The sequence below is a fragment of the Coffea eugenioides genome, chromosome 7 (genome assembly GCF_003713205.1).
Source record: "Coffea eugenioides isolate CCC68of chromosome 7, Ceug_1.0, whole genome shotgun sequence".
NCBI classification, from domain to species: domain Eukaryota; kingdom Viridiplantae; phylum Streptophyta; class Magnoliopsida; order Gentianales; family Rubiaceae; genus Coffea; species Coffea eugenioides.
This window is the reverse complement of record NC_040041.1, coordinates 14384445-14396884: the sequence shown is the minus strand read 5'-3', so window position 1 is coordinate 14396884 and position 12440 is coordinate 14384445. Positions and strand designations below refer to the sequence as shown.

The following is a 12440-nucleotide window of genomic DNA, read 5'->3' as shown; positions in this document are numbered from 1 at the left end:
GGAGTAGAAGCTTTAAAATTTAGACTATTGTTCTGATTCTGGAATAAAAGGCATTTACAAGAACCAAAATTTAGACTATTTTGATACCGCAACCAGATGATCCGGAAATAGGGAATTCTTGAATAATGGTCTAAGCAAGCACTCTGTGAGGACCTAACCCAAAGATGTTCTTGAACCTAATGCTCTTGCAGTCTATGAACTTCAGTTTATTTTCTTTTAATTTTCATTATAGTTTCTTTTTTCTTTTCTTTCCCTTTTCTACTGACAACTCGAGGTGAGATTTTCAATCTCCACTATTCTTATACTAGAGATGAGAGAATCAACCTTGACTGTTGTTCAATCCAAGTCAATGATCGTTTTTGGATAGGAGATTCAATCTTGAGCTCTTGCCAATTCAATTGAGAGCTGTGAAAAATGGATTTGTTTAGGAAAATCATCCTCCCCAACTTCTAAAGGATAGGCTAACACTTCTGAATTTTTTTCCCGCCTCATGGCCAATATGTTTGATTAATCCTAGAACAACAACAAACCAGAGTGACTTCATTTGGTTCCAATCTCTCTCGCGGCACTCCTTTAAATTCCAAACTTTTATAGGCTGAAAGAATATTTTTAGCTTCTTCTTGGTGACCCCTTCCGGGGGGAACAGAAAAAAAAAAAAAAAAACCATAGAAGAATACGATAGAAAACACAAAGAACGGAAAATGCAATGTAGGAGATGATAATAGGTAAAGTCAAAAAATAAAAAAATAAAAAAATTCTGAGACACTTCCTTGGAATCAACTGTACATATTGCTCAGCCATTACTGAAATAAAACAATCGTAAGAGGAAACTAATTCACAACTATGTTACATGCAGGTTACAAAGTCACACAACATGAAATCTAATGCCTTCGTCCTCGAAAGATTTAGTGGCTTGGAACAGAGTACAACAATCTTGTTTCCTGTGACCTTCATGTATTGTACAACTACTGCAGACCTTCAAATGTTTGCCAGATGAATTTCATGATCAACCATAGAGTCTTATGCGAGTTTTGATGGGCTCCCGGCACAAGGGGCACGTCGATATGGTGATGCCACAATCCTTGCATGTCTGTTAAAGGTTTCAAAGCACAAAATGAGATGCAGAGTAGGAAATTTTGGGGGTTGGGGGTGGAGGGAGAAGGGGGTTTGGGGAGGGTGTATGAACAATGATAATGTGATGGTCATTCAGATCACTGGTATGGATCTCATCTAAACATACTATAGTAACACATTTCAAATAGATTTTTCACCTTGACTGAAATCATTGCCCATAGATAGTTCCACAAAATAAGAAAAGAAAGAAGAAAAAAGAGGAACACATTTAGCTATATCAGATTTGATCACGTAAACCTAACAAGCAGGGAGGCAAAAGAGCAACTAAGTTTCAAAGAAACAAGAACAATAATCCTAGCAATTGCAACTAACTAAGGGAAACTAAACAAATAAAAACGTCCTCTAAAATACGTTCGCACTAGTCCTTTTTGTAGATTTACCCTTGATGATCCACTTACAACCTACATTTATTCTCGCCCCAATTAGACAAAAGTCAAACCTCAAATTTTGAAAATTTTTACGTTAATAAAAATCAAAGATTTGGAAATCATCAAGACAGAATACAACTCTAGCATTGTGACCAAGCATGTTTTTCCAAGGATATAATTGAGTGAGAGAAGGGACAAGTAAATATCAACCACTGTTGAAGGAAGTCACAGGGGTATGCTGGCTATTTGCAAACTAGATTCTCAACTGAATAGGATACAAGAAAATCATGAAATACAACAGATGTAAACTTACAATAGAATTGTCGAAGAATATAGGAACCACCAATAACAAGGTGAGCAAGTAGGCCAAGGCCAAAAAAAAAAAAGGTTTCCCAATGAATGAAAGCTTGCTGGTAATATTTCTAATAAAAGGTGATTTTAATAACACCATTTACAACCATAAATTTTAGCTTTTATTTCTAATAAAAGGTGATTTTGCCTCAAAAGAGCCAAGGTCTTTTGTGAAATCAATTTGATGCGAATTAAGTGTGTAAAAATGAGAGAGAGAGAGAGGGGGGGGGGGTGTGTGCGGGACGAGAGACTAGCTGTTGCAAAGTCTAAAAAAATAACTCACAAGATTGATTAGTTTTAGTGTCAGAAATGCATAAAGAGAAAAGAAAGAACAGGAATAACAAAAAAGAGGAAAGATTTGGGTGGAGTGACAAGAAAGGGAGATATGTGTAGATATAGGATAACAAAGGATAGAGTGCAGAGTCATATTTTGGCAAACTTACATATTAATTAGTATAGAATTACAAAATTGTAGAAGAAAAATTTGTCATGGCTTAACATAATACATGTTGAGTTCATCATCTCTAATGTACAAGAAACCTCATTTAATAAACTCCTATTATCTATAGATTAATCCTATTTGCTCTGGGCCAATAACCTCAAAAAAGTGACCTTTCAAAACTAACTAATTCCATAAACAACTAATAAAACTCAGAAATTATGCTTAAGTCAGAAATTAACCCCCAAACAAAAAGGGCGTGCATTCTTCATTCAGTGTTAATAACATAAAATATAATCTAAAGATGGTTAAATGCCTCAAGGGTACAATATAATAAGTGCAAGGGGCCATGTTGTCCACTCCATTAAATCATTAGCTCTAAGTGGTTTGGAAGATGAAATCTCTGCTTATCGACATTTCCCAAGGACACTAAAAACTGTTGGTCCAAATCATAGACTACATTCTCATGCTAATACTAGTTGATAATTGATTAAGATACATACCAGATGTCCACATCCAAAAGCCATATCCTTCGGATTTGTCAAGCATATTGGGCAAACCTTGTAAAAATATAAATTGAGTACATATCAGAGCATATCAAGCATAGACGAGTCCATGCAGGAATAGTTAAAGAAGTTACTTGATCTGCTGGAGGTCCATGGTCAACTGGTTCAAAGCTTGTCACATGTGGGAATGATTTTAAAGAATTATCATGATCTATAACTTCACGTGGAGGAGGGAGTACCCTACTTCTGGGACCTTCAGAATTTCTACAAGAAAAGGTATACAGATTGAGATTCCAATAAATTCTTGAACAAATAGTAAGCACAATAATTCACTTGGTCTTACTCATTGAATGGTAGGCTTAGGGCGGCTCTGTATTGGAAAGGAATTTCCATCAGAGCAGCTAATGCAAATGATGCCTCTCTTTTTGCCATATTGGTGTGCTCGGACATGATTTTTGTGAAGTTCACAAACTGAAGGATAGCATAAGTAAAGATTAAACAAACATCTAATTCTAAAAATTTCACTTTTCTTGAATTTAGCAATAAAATTTTTTATCCACACAAAATTTCATCTACTGTACATGGATCAGCACTTCCTCTTTTGTTCTTTTATTCCTTCTTTTCAGTTGGGTGTTTAAAGGGTGAAGAGGGAAGAGAGAAGATACTGAGATGAACATAAAATTCTACAGAAGCAAAAACCTGAAGCTTTACATTCCAAAGACCTAATTGAAACTCCGTGCACGTTGACATAAATTTTTATAACCGTTAAATGAAACAACTAGCATGTGCTAAGCTTATGTTAATTACAAGCAGAGGAAGGGCAAAACTGTATCGCACTAAGGAAAAGAGACTATGTTGCTCTACCCTTACAACAATGGACAGCAAAGGATAAAATGAAAGAAAGACCAGAATTTTATTTGACACCAAATAATACGTGAGACAGGTTGAGTCAACTGCAACTGTAGATAAGTTAATCATGCAAAAATCTACAATGTGGACTATCAAGTATACAGTTGCCTGGAGTATGTTAATGTTAAGCACAAAATAAATTTGATTTTGTTAGCAAGTACCTGAAAATTGTCAAAAGCACGTTGAGGAATGTTGTCATCAAATTGTTGCATTTCATCCCAAGGTCCATCCCCGACACCAACAAGAATGATTGAAAGAGGATATTCACTGTGCATTCATATTATGTTAGTAAATTCAAAATATTTGGAGAATGTTGTCATCAAATTGTAGCATTTCTTCCCAGGGTCCATCCCCAACACCAACAAGAACGATTGAAAGAGAATATTCACTTTGCATTAAGTATTAAATTAGTGAACTCCAAAGAACAAATAGGGGATTTCCAAGTCCACGGTATTACCTTGCAGCAACTATAGAATTAATAGTTGCCTGCTCTTGTCGACTAAACCTTCCATGTGGTGTATTGGAACTCCTAGTAACCTAATAATATATGCAAACATTAAAGGACAAGAAAAGTTCACGCAGGAGAGTCAATAAAAGCTTATAAAGTTCATCAAAGTACAACAATTGAACCTGTCCATCAGCAATAATTACAAGGACATGATATTGCCCATTGCTTCTCTCTACAATATCAACTGCAGAATCAATTATTGGTGCAAAGGATGTTGGACCTATAATTTGCATGCATCAGTAAGGCTAGGAAAAGAATCAAAAGTTAACTATATCAGACATGCAGATAGAAAGATGTTAGAAACTCGGTTTCCAATTCATTGGTTTACAAGCCTCATTTTGTGGTATAGATAATTATTCTGCAACATTTTTGCAGTTTAAGTGCACTATTAATAACTCACAGCAGAAAACTGATAACCTTACATAGAAAGAGGAAGGTACCAGAGATATGTAGTGAAAGATGTGCATTAGTTATTTGTCTTTAATGATTATTGCAATGGCATTCAAACATTTTTCCCATAAAAGGCAAAAGATGGGAAACAGAAAAGTTGAAAGAAACGGTAAAGACCAAATGAATGAAGTAGCACAATCTTTTTCTGCAAGGTGCACTTAACACACTACTATAATCCTCTTAGATTGTGGGAATGACGTGATTCACTTTATACCGATAAGAGAACATGATGATTCTGAAAATAGCCTTAGGAAAATATTGTTCAAATATGTATAAAGGTCCTGTTAAATCAAATGGATCAGTTGGTTTCTGCAGTAGTCAACCTAGATTGGATTGTTCTGGACCACAGAATGACATAGGGACCATAGAATGCTAGTTACACAAAAGGCAAAACACTAGGGCTAGGTTTCTTTAGGAAACTTAGAAATGCCAAATGTTAGGGCTAGGCTTCATTAGGATATTTAGAGGGAAGAAAGTTCAGCGTACAGGAAAGTTTCATTAAAACTTTTCAACAAAAAGGAGTATTTTTGTACATCATTCTGGAGAAACGATTCAATATGTAGGAGTTTTTTCACTGCCATGGTTTAGATGCAATCATTGGGTGCAGCAACAAACAAAAATATATTCTACATGCATAAGTTTTGAACTTCAGAACACCAAAATAAGCATTCCTAATTGCCAATGAACCATGTTTTAAATCATGCAATCTGATTCCAAATCCACTAGGGTCTGAGAAATTCTAGTAAAATAGGTTGCACTTTCCCTTATTTTCTGTTCTGATTTTCCATTTTTCTTTTTCTTAAGGTGGGAGTGGTGAAGGGGGATATATAGGATGGCATTAAGAAATCTTTCTAGGTGGGACCCCCAATCAATTAGGACATCAAATGTAATACTAATACCTTTTATCGCATCATGGCTTCCTTCTGAGGATTCAAATGTCATGCTTTTCCTTCATGCATTAAAAAATATCAAACTTAGATATTACTAGGGCCTTGTAGAATTGCTGGTTTAATAGGAATCATGTTCCTACTAGTTTAATTTCAGGAGGGAGTTGATTTAATTGATTCCACAATAAGGTTTGGAAAACATATTTGTACCATAGTTAATGATTTCAGTCCTATTCGTTCTTCATTCATGAATGATCATAATCATAAAATGCTGTTGAATAAAAGCATCCAGGATTATAGTAATCATATTATCATCAAATGCATTTTTCAACAATGTGCATAAACATTGTGCAAAATGATGCACTCTAGTCATCAAACCTGATAACTTTAGGTGAGGCACAATCTCTTTATATCTTGCAAGAGCTTCTTCAAATCCGTGGCAAGGTCGATGGTCAGGGTAAAAGCTGAACACATGCTGATCATGTGTGGATGCTACGAAATAAAAGAACCAGTATGACATTTCCACCCGAAAAAGACGATTCTGATATCAAGTTAACAAGCAAAATTACTGAAAACTAACCATCCCCAAATCCGATACAAGGTATCAAATTATCTTCATCAAAAGGTGATAATGTCCGCCCAATGATGGAGATAGCTTGCTGATATGGATTAGGTGTAGTGCCCATTGCATGAAGGCTTCTCCTGTTGAATGAATACTTTCCTAGAAACAACAAATTGTCATATGCCTTTCTACTAATTTAAGGTGGAAGTTACAGAACAGATTTTGCATCAAAGTACCTGTCCACTCATTACTCTGTGTAAAATCAATTCCCAGAATTAAATTTGATGATTCGAGGCCTTCTTCTCTTAATGCAGTAACCACCTGGGAACAAAAACATTCACTTTGTCTCAGGTTTGATATAGAAGCTCTATTACAATTTCATTTTCCAATTCACAAACAAATGAAAAGTCATGAAGTAAATATCCAACATTGAGCAAATGAAAATTGTAGTAGGTCATATCACTGAAGGAACACATAATGAGAAAAAAACTATGGTTAAGGTATGATTACCTACAAGAATTAAATACCTCTTCTAGTGAATTGAAGTTATCAGCTATATAGGTTGGTCGATGCTTCCTCTGGTTGTTACTGTTCAATGAACTTGTTGCAGATGCTGGTGGCTGCTGCTGATATTTAGTGTCCACTGGATTTCCAGCATAGATTGGATGTTGGTGTTGATAATTAGGATCAACTGGATTTCCAGCATATCCGGAGGCTTCATGTGGAAAGTCTCGAGATGTGTCACCAGAAGTTGATTCTGTATTTCCCATCAACAAAATTTTTACTGCATAACAGCATTAAACAGTCTCAGTTTTGACAATGCTTTAAAAGAGTATAAACGAGAAAAGAAGATAAAGGCTTCAAGAATATGGCAGCACTGATGAACTGGACACCACAGATTCTTCAAGTTTGTAGACTGGGTTGCTCATTACTGTACTGGCCAAATCCTTATTCCACAGTCGTACTATTGTGTCAATCTTCATCTCATATAAGAACTCTTCAAGCAAATAACACTTACTTTTCTGTACGTGTGTGGCAAATTAGGGATACAATTTTCTCAAATATGTGTCCTACATATCACTAGAAAATGGTCACTTGGATGGTGCAGAGTGCCCCTCTAGGTGTTCAGAAGCAACAGGAGCAATGATCAAAGATTTTGTAGGTCTCAATCTATGTGGATTCTTGACCGGGGGACAGTAATCATTAGTGTGAACACCATTTATAATAGGCTCATGCCATAATGCATATCATACACGTTAGCATGCACATTTAATCATCCTATTCATAGCATGACATCTATTATGAGTGATGCATCATACATCATGCACTCCATGAGATCATGTCATGCTTATATGGTCTACCTGTGCTCCCACTGCTGGATCACAATGATCTAACAAACCCCACAACAATGGCAATACATGCCTGGGCAACCTAAATCTTACAATAGCAGAACACAGGCATCTGGAGCTTCCAGCCACCGACCACGACCTACTAGTTGCCATCAATTGCCTCGTGGTCTGTCCAAAGCATAAGCACTTTCATCAACTATTGCCTCCTGGTCCAGCCAGAGCACACATATTACCTCATTACCCAAGGCCCCGTGCATCACCATATGAAATGTATCCCGCAGCATCCCACTTCTGAAACATGAGAGCCATCCTCCCTCCCACGGGATCTTAGGGGTCTTGTGGACTGGAGGTCTAGAAAACAAGGCACATCAAGCTTTTGGTCCTATAATTGACTGGTTCCTAACTTTCCTCGCATGAAAGATGTATTTCTCCAACCAATCTGTTTGTGGTGACTTGTAATTTTGAACTACCTCTTCGGCATGTAAGACTAATGAAAAAATACTTTTGTCAGCCATCATGCAGCTGCTAATGCCCTACATGTTCATAGCTGAATAATTACTTTAGCAAAGGACTAACTTAAATGAATCAGGATGGTTCCTTAAGAACCAAAGAGAGTATTCCCTTTTCCACTACTGCTGCATAACACATTGGAAAATACATGCTCATTTCACCATTTTCACTTCTGGATGTAAGGTCAAATCATGATTCTAACCCATTATAATCATCAAGAATATTGTGAAGAAATCTTCTTTTAGCAGTAGGCAGTAGGCCACTATAGCAAAAAAGTATTTTTGCATACTACACTAGCAAGTCTAGTGATGAGGTCAGGCTTCACACAGAAAAGAAAAAAAAAAAAAAAGAGCCGAAATTAGGATCAAAATACTCAGAAACCAACAATTAACATAACTATGCACCAAAAACACTTTAATAGCTCCCAAAATTAAGAGCAGAAGTTCATAGTATGGTGAAGAGAAGTGAGAAAGACTGTATACATCATTTAGATTAGACACTCTTGTATGATAAACTGTAACAACCTCATGATCTGTACAGCATTCCCTCAGAGAATAGTTCCTATTGAAAATTTTCTAGTCAGTAATTGTTTCCTATACTTAATTTCTTAGTCACATTTTTGCAAAGAACTGGTTAACAGTAACTGAAAAGGATAAATGCAACAATAAGGACTAAGCCAAAGATAAAGCACACATTATGGAGATTAACAAAGAAAAAAAAAATCCAACTTCTAACACTTTTTCCCTTTGAAGCATAAAAATCATGTGAAAGTTCCAACTCAGTCTAAGCATGCAAATCCATCTTGTTCATTCTATTAATTTTCCTAATTGCAAATGCTTAAATTATCACTGGAGCAATGCATGCAAAGCTACAAACTGATCTGCCTTTACACAACAGAATCCAAGAGTTTGACAAAAGATTATATATGAGATTAATGATATCTGTTGAGAACATCAAGTGTCACAAAAATTGTGTTCAACTGATCATTAATTCCTCTCCCCTCATAAGCCCTTCCAATCGTTTAAAGCATAAAATCCATATCAAGCACTGAAGGGCAGCGCCTAAAGCATCAAACCCCTTCTTATTCCAATATCACACACTTCAAGTCAGACAAGAAGTCCTATAATTAGCCAGAATAAAGCCAACCACTCCGGTAAGCAGAACCAGGCCAGATTGTGCTGTACGACAATGTAACTAAAGATTGCTTGAGGCCAATCTATCATGTTCCCATAAGCACCAATATCCATACAAATCTTCAACAAAGGTTCCAAGAAAAGGATGCCATCTATTTGGGAGGCAGAATTTTTCCATGTCTTGCATTATGGGAATAAATTGTCCAAGAATTCGTTTGTTTTATGCCCCTTTCAAGCCAACCTATCCTCTTAATTACACCAATTCCAATCTATGTAGGCAAAGTACAAGTCTTCCAACATCTGCTAGTTCCTGGACCTATAATCAATCCATCCAGCATTGCTTTTTCCAATGAGATCAACAACATTTGCATCAAGACCAGCTGAAAAGCTAAAGATTCAGGAGACTAATCACATTTTGGCAGTTTACATGTTCCTCCAAACCTCAAACCTAGAGTTTCAACTTTTTCTCTCTTCCATAAGGTTGGACTCTGCTTGCACTTTTCCACCATTTCCATGAAGCTGTCCACACAACAAACTAAATAGAGTATTAGTAGATACAATCCTCCATCGTCCCCATTTTGCATATTATTTATGTTGTGAATTTCCGCTACAAACATATATACATACATACTTACATATATAAATTCCAGGCTCCAGCCAATATTGTTTCTTCTTTTGATTATCTCTCTCCTCTCTCCATTTAATTCAACCTATTTATTTGATGAAGAAGCATAATGCTTTTCTTGTTTTCAATAGAAAAGGAGAGATGTTACCAGTTACCTAAAATATCAGCCATCAAGACTGACCTAACATGAGGAGGACTACTGCCGGACTCGCTTATCATTCATTGATATAGCAAGCAGGGCAAAACCCATGATGCAGCCTTGTTACAATACTGTTTAACCCAACAAACATGTCAAACCTGCAATGGATACACAAAATTTAAAGATCTTCAACTCAAGGCCTCCACCACCGCCTTGCTGTTCGCCTCCTGATACTCTCCCAACAAGTATGTCCAGAGCTGACAATCCTGAGAGTATGTACTTGACTGTCTATTATGATTCTATACGAATTCCAGCTGAGAATTGCAAATTTCTCCACTTTTAACTTATCAACATGACTAACAATTTTCTGTTCTTTATATTCAGAGACTAGGTAATCTAAGTTAAGTTTATCCAACAATTCAAAGAATCCACACAAAAAAAATCCATTTCTCAAAGAAGAAACATTTATCAAGAAACACAAAGTATTCTTGCACACATGAACTATCATTCTACGTGTACTTGCTATGAATGAAGAGATAAACAGAAAATCAGAGAGAGAGAGAGAGAGAAGCAAACTGTAATAAAAGGACCTTTTGAAGATAGATGATGAGTTTCTCAGCTTTAGATAAAAAAAAAGATAGATGATGAGATAGATAATAATACCATGAATCTAAGACTGCCTTGTTGGTTGGTCAGGCCTTTTTCTGGGCTTTTCGTTTGCACTTTATTCTGACTTTCTGCAAATGCAAATAACCATTAATACAAAAGATATCTGCTAAACTGCTAAGGTGTTGGGCATTTTGTTCATTTTTTGCTGTCTTCCAATCTTGGGTACTTTTCGGTCATCTATTCTTTTTTATTAATATAATATAATCAGGCGCACCAGTTGACAATACGTGCTTGGATTGACCTTCCCTTCCACGTTAGACTTACAAGGTACCACACCGCACGTGGTTATGTTTTTAAATCCGGCCAGGTTAGTGAACCAGAGGTGCTCGCAGTTTAACCGGTTCGACCGTTTGGACCAAAGATTTATTTATTTATTTATTTTGGTTTTTCATTTTGATGTTAGATAATTTGGATAGAATTTGATATTTAAAGAAAAGAAGAAAAAAAATAATAGAAATCGGTTCAATGGTTTGACTATTACTGGTTCAATTGATTCTTGACTGTACCTAAGATTTATTTATTTATTTTGATGTTAGATAATTTGGATAGCATTTGATACTAAGGAAAAAAAATAAAAAAAAATGATAGAAATCGGTTCAATGGTCCGACTTTTACTGATTCTTGATCGGATTTCGAGAAAACTGGCCGGTGGAGTCTGATTTTGAATACACCGCAAGCAACACATATTGTATTGAGCTATGACGAAACATTGCCAGTCACGTCCTACCAATTCAACAAAACAATATGGAGTTTTCTAAATCTAATACTTACCAGAATTCATTTTACACTTTGCCCTCCTGAACTAAGGGGATAGTCACATTTTACCCGCGTTAATCTTAAATATATACATTTTATCCACTAGTCAAAGTTAAAAATATAAAAAAGGTGAGTGCAATGACATTATTATTATTCTTTTATTTCATGAACTTATCTATAACTTAGTACCATTTCCTTTCATTACTTAAAGATTTACAACTTCTCTATCATATCAACTATACAAAAATATCAAACTACAAAAAGTTAAAGACAACTAATATTTAGTTTATATCCATGAACATTTTTTCGTTAGATTAATGTTCACTATTATATATGATTTATTCAATTTATTAGACTTTAATTCAAACAAAATAGATAAATAACATAATACTAAAAATAAATATAATTGCCAAAATTTCAAAAAAAAAAGGTAATACTAAACTCATTTTTTAAAGTAGTTTTTTATTATTTTAATTTATTTAAAATTTTTAGGCTAATATTATTGTCATTTTTATTTATTAAATTAGTCCAATATTAAATTCTTAATCAAATTTGCTAAAAATGGCTAATATGCCTCATTTCTAAACTAAGAGGAGAAAAATAGAGATTAAATCAAATTTTATTATAATAAAAGAAAAGGCAATAATAGTAAACTATAAATATATCAACAAAAAATGAAAATAGTATTAGTCTAAAAGTTCATGGAAACTAAAATAATAGAAAACTACTTTTTAAGCTAAAAACAAGTTTAGTATTGCCCCTTTTAAAAAAAAATGGTAATTATGTTTATTTTAGTATTGTGTTATTTTATCCTTTTTATTTGACTTAAAGTATAATAAATGAACAAAACATATAACAAAAGCAAATATTAATCGGACAAGAAAAGTTTTAAGGATATGAACTAAATATAAACTTTTTTTAAAGCTTTTTTCCGAGATTGTTATATAGTTGATACGATAGAGAAGATGTATATTTTTTAACAATGAAAGCAAATAATATTAAGTTATCGATAATTTCATAAATAAAGGTGCAATAATATCATTGCACTCACTTTTTTTTTAATTATATTTCTTACTTTGACTAATCTTGATGCAAGTAAAGTATATATATTTAAGGTTGAAGGGGGTAAAGTGTGACTACCCACT

At 34.8% G+C, this 12440-nt stretch overlaps 1 protein-coding gene across 3 annotated transcripts; it reads right to left on the bottom strand.

The window, feature by feature from the left end:
- Nucleotides 1-747: 747 nt before the first annotated feature.
- LOC113778741 (E3 ubiquitin-protein ligase RGLG3) lies at nt 748-10675 on the bottom strand. Of its 3 annotated transcripts, none has more exons than XM_027324230.1 (12): nt 10534-10675; nt 6642-6898; nt 6351-6435; nt 6133-6273; nt 5931-6044; nt 4338-4435; nt 4165-4244; nt 3869-3974; nt 3142-3269; nt 2933-3062; nt 2796-2852; nt 748-1090 (listed from the first exon to the last, which is right to left on the bottom strand). In XM_027324230.1, exons 2-12 carry the CDS (start codon nt 6882-6884, stop codon nt 1007-1009), a joined length of 1266 nt encoding a protein of 421 aa, XP_027180031.1. In that variant the 5' UTR covers nt 6885-6898; nt 10534-10675; the 3' UTR covers nt 748-1006. The 3 variants fall into 3 exon arrangements, with proteins under 3 accessions (XP_027180031.1, XP_027180032.1, XP_027180033.1); XM_027324231.1 differs by lacking the exon at nt 10534-10675 and adding an exon at nt 10461-10475; XM_027324232.1 differs by lacking the exon at nt 10534-10675 and adding an exon at nt 7476-8264.
- Nucleotides 10676-12440: the final 1765 nt, after the last annotated feature.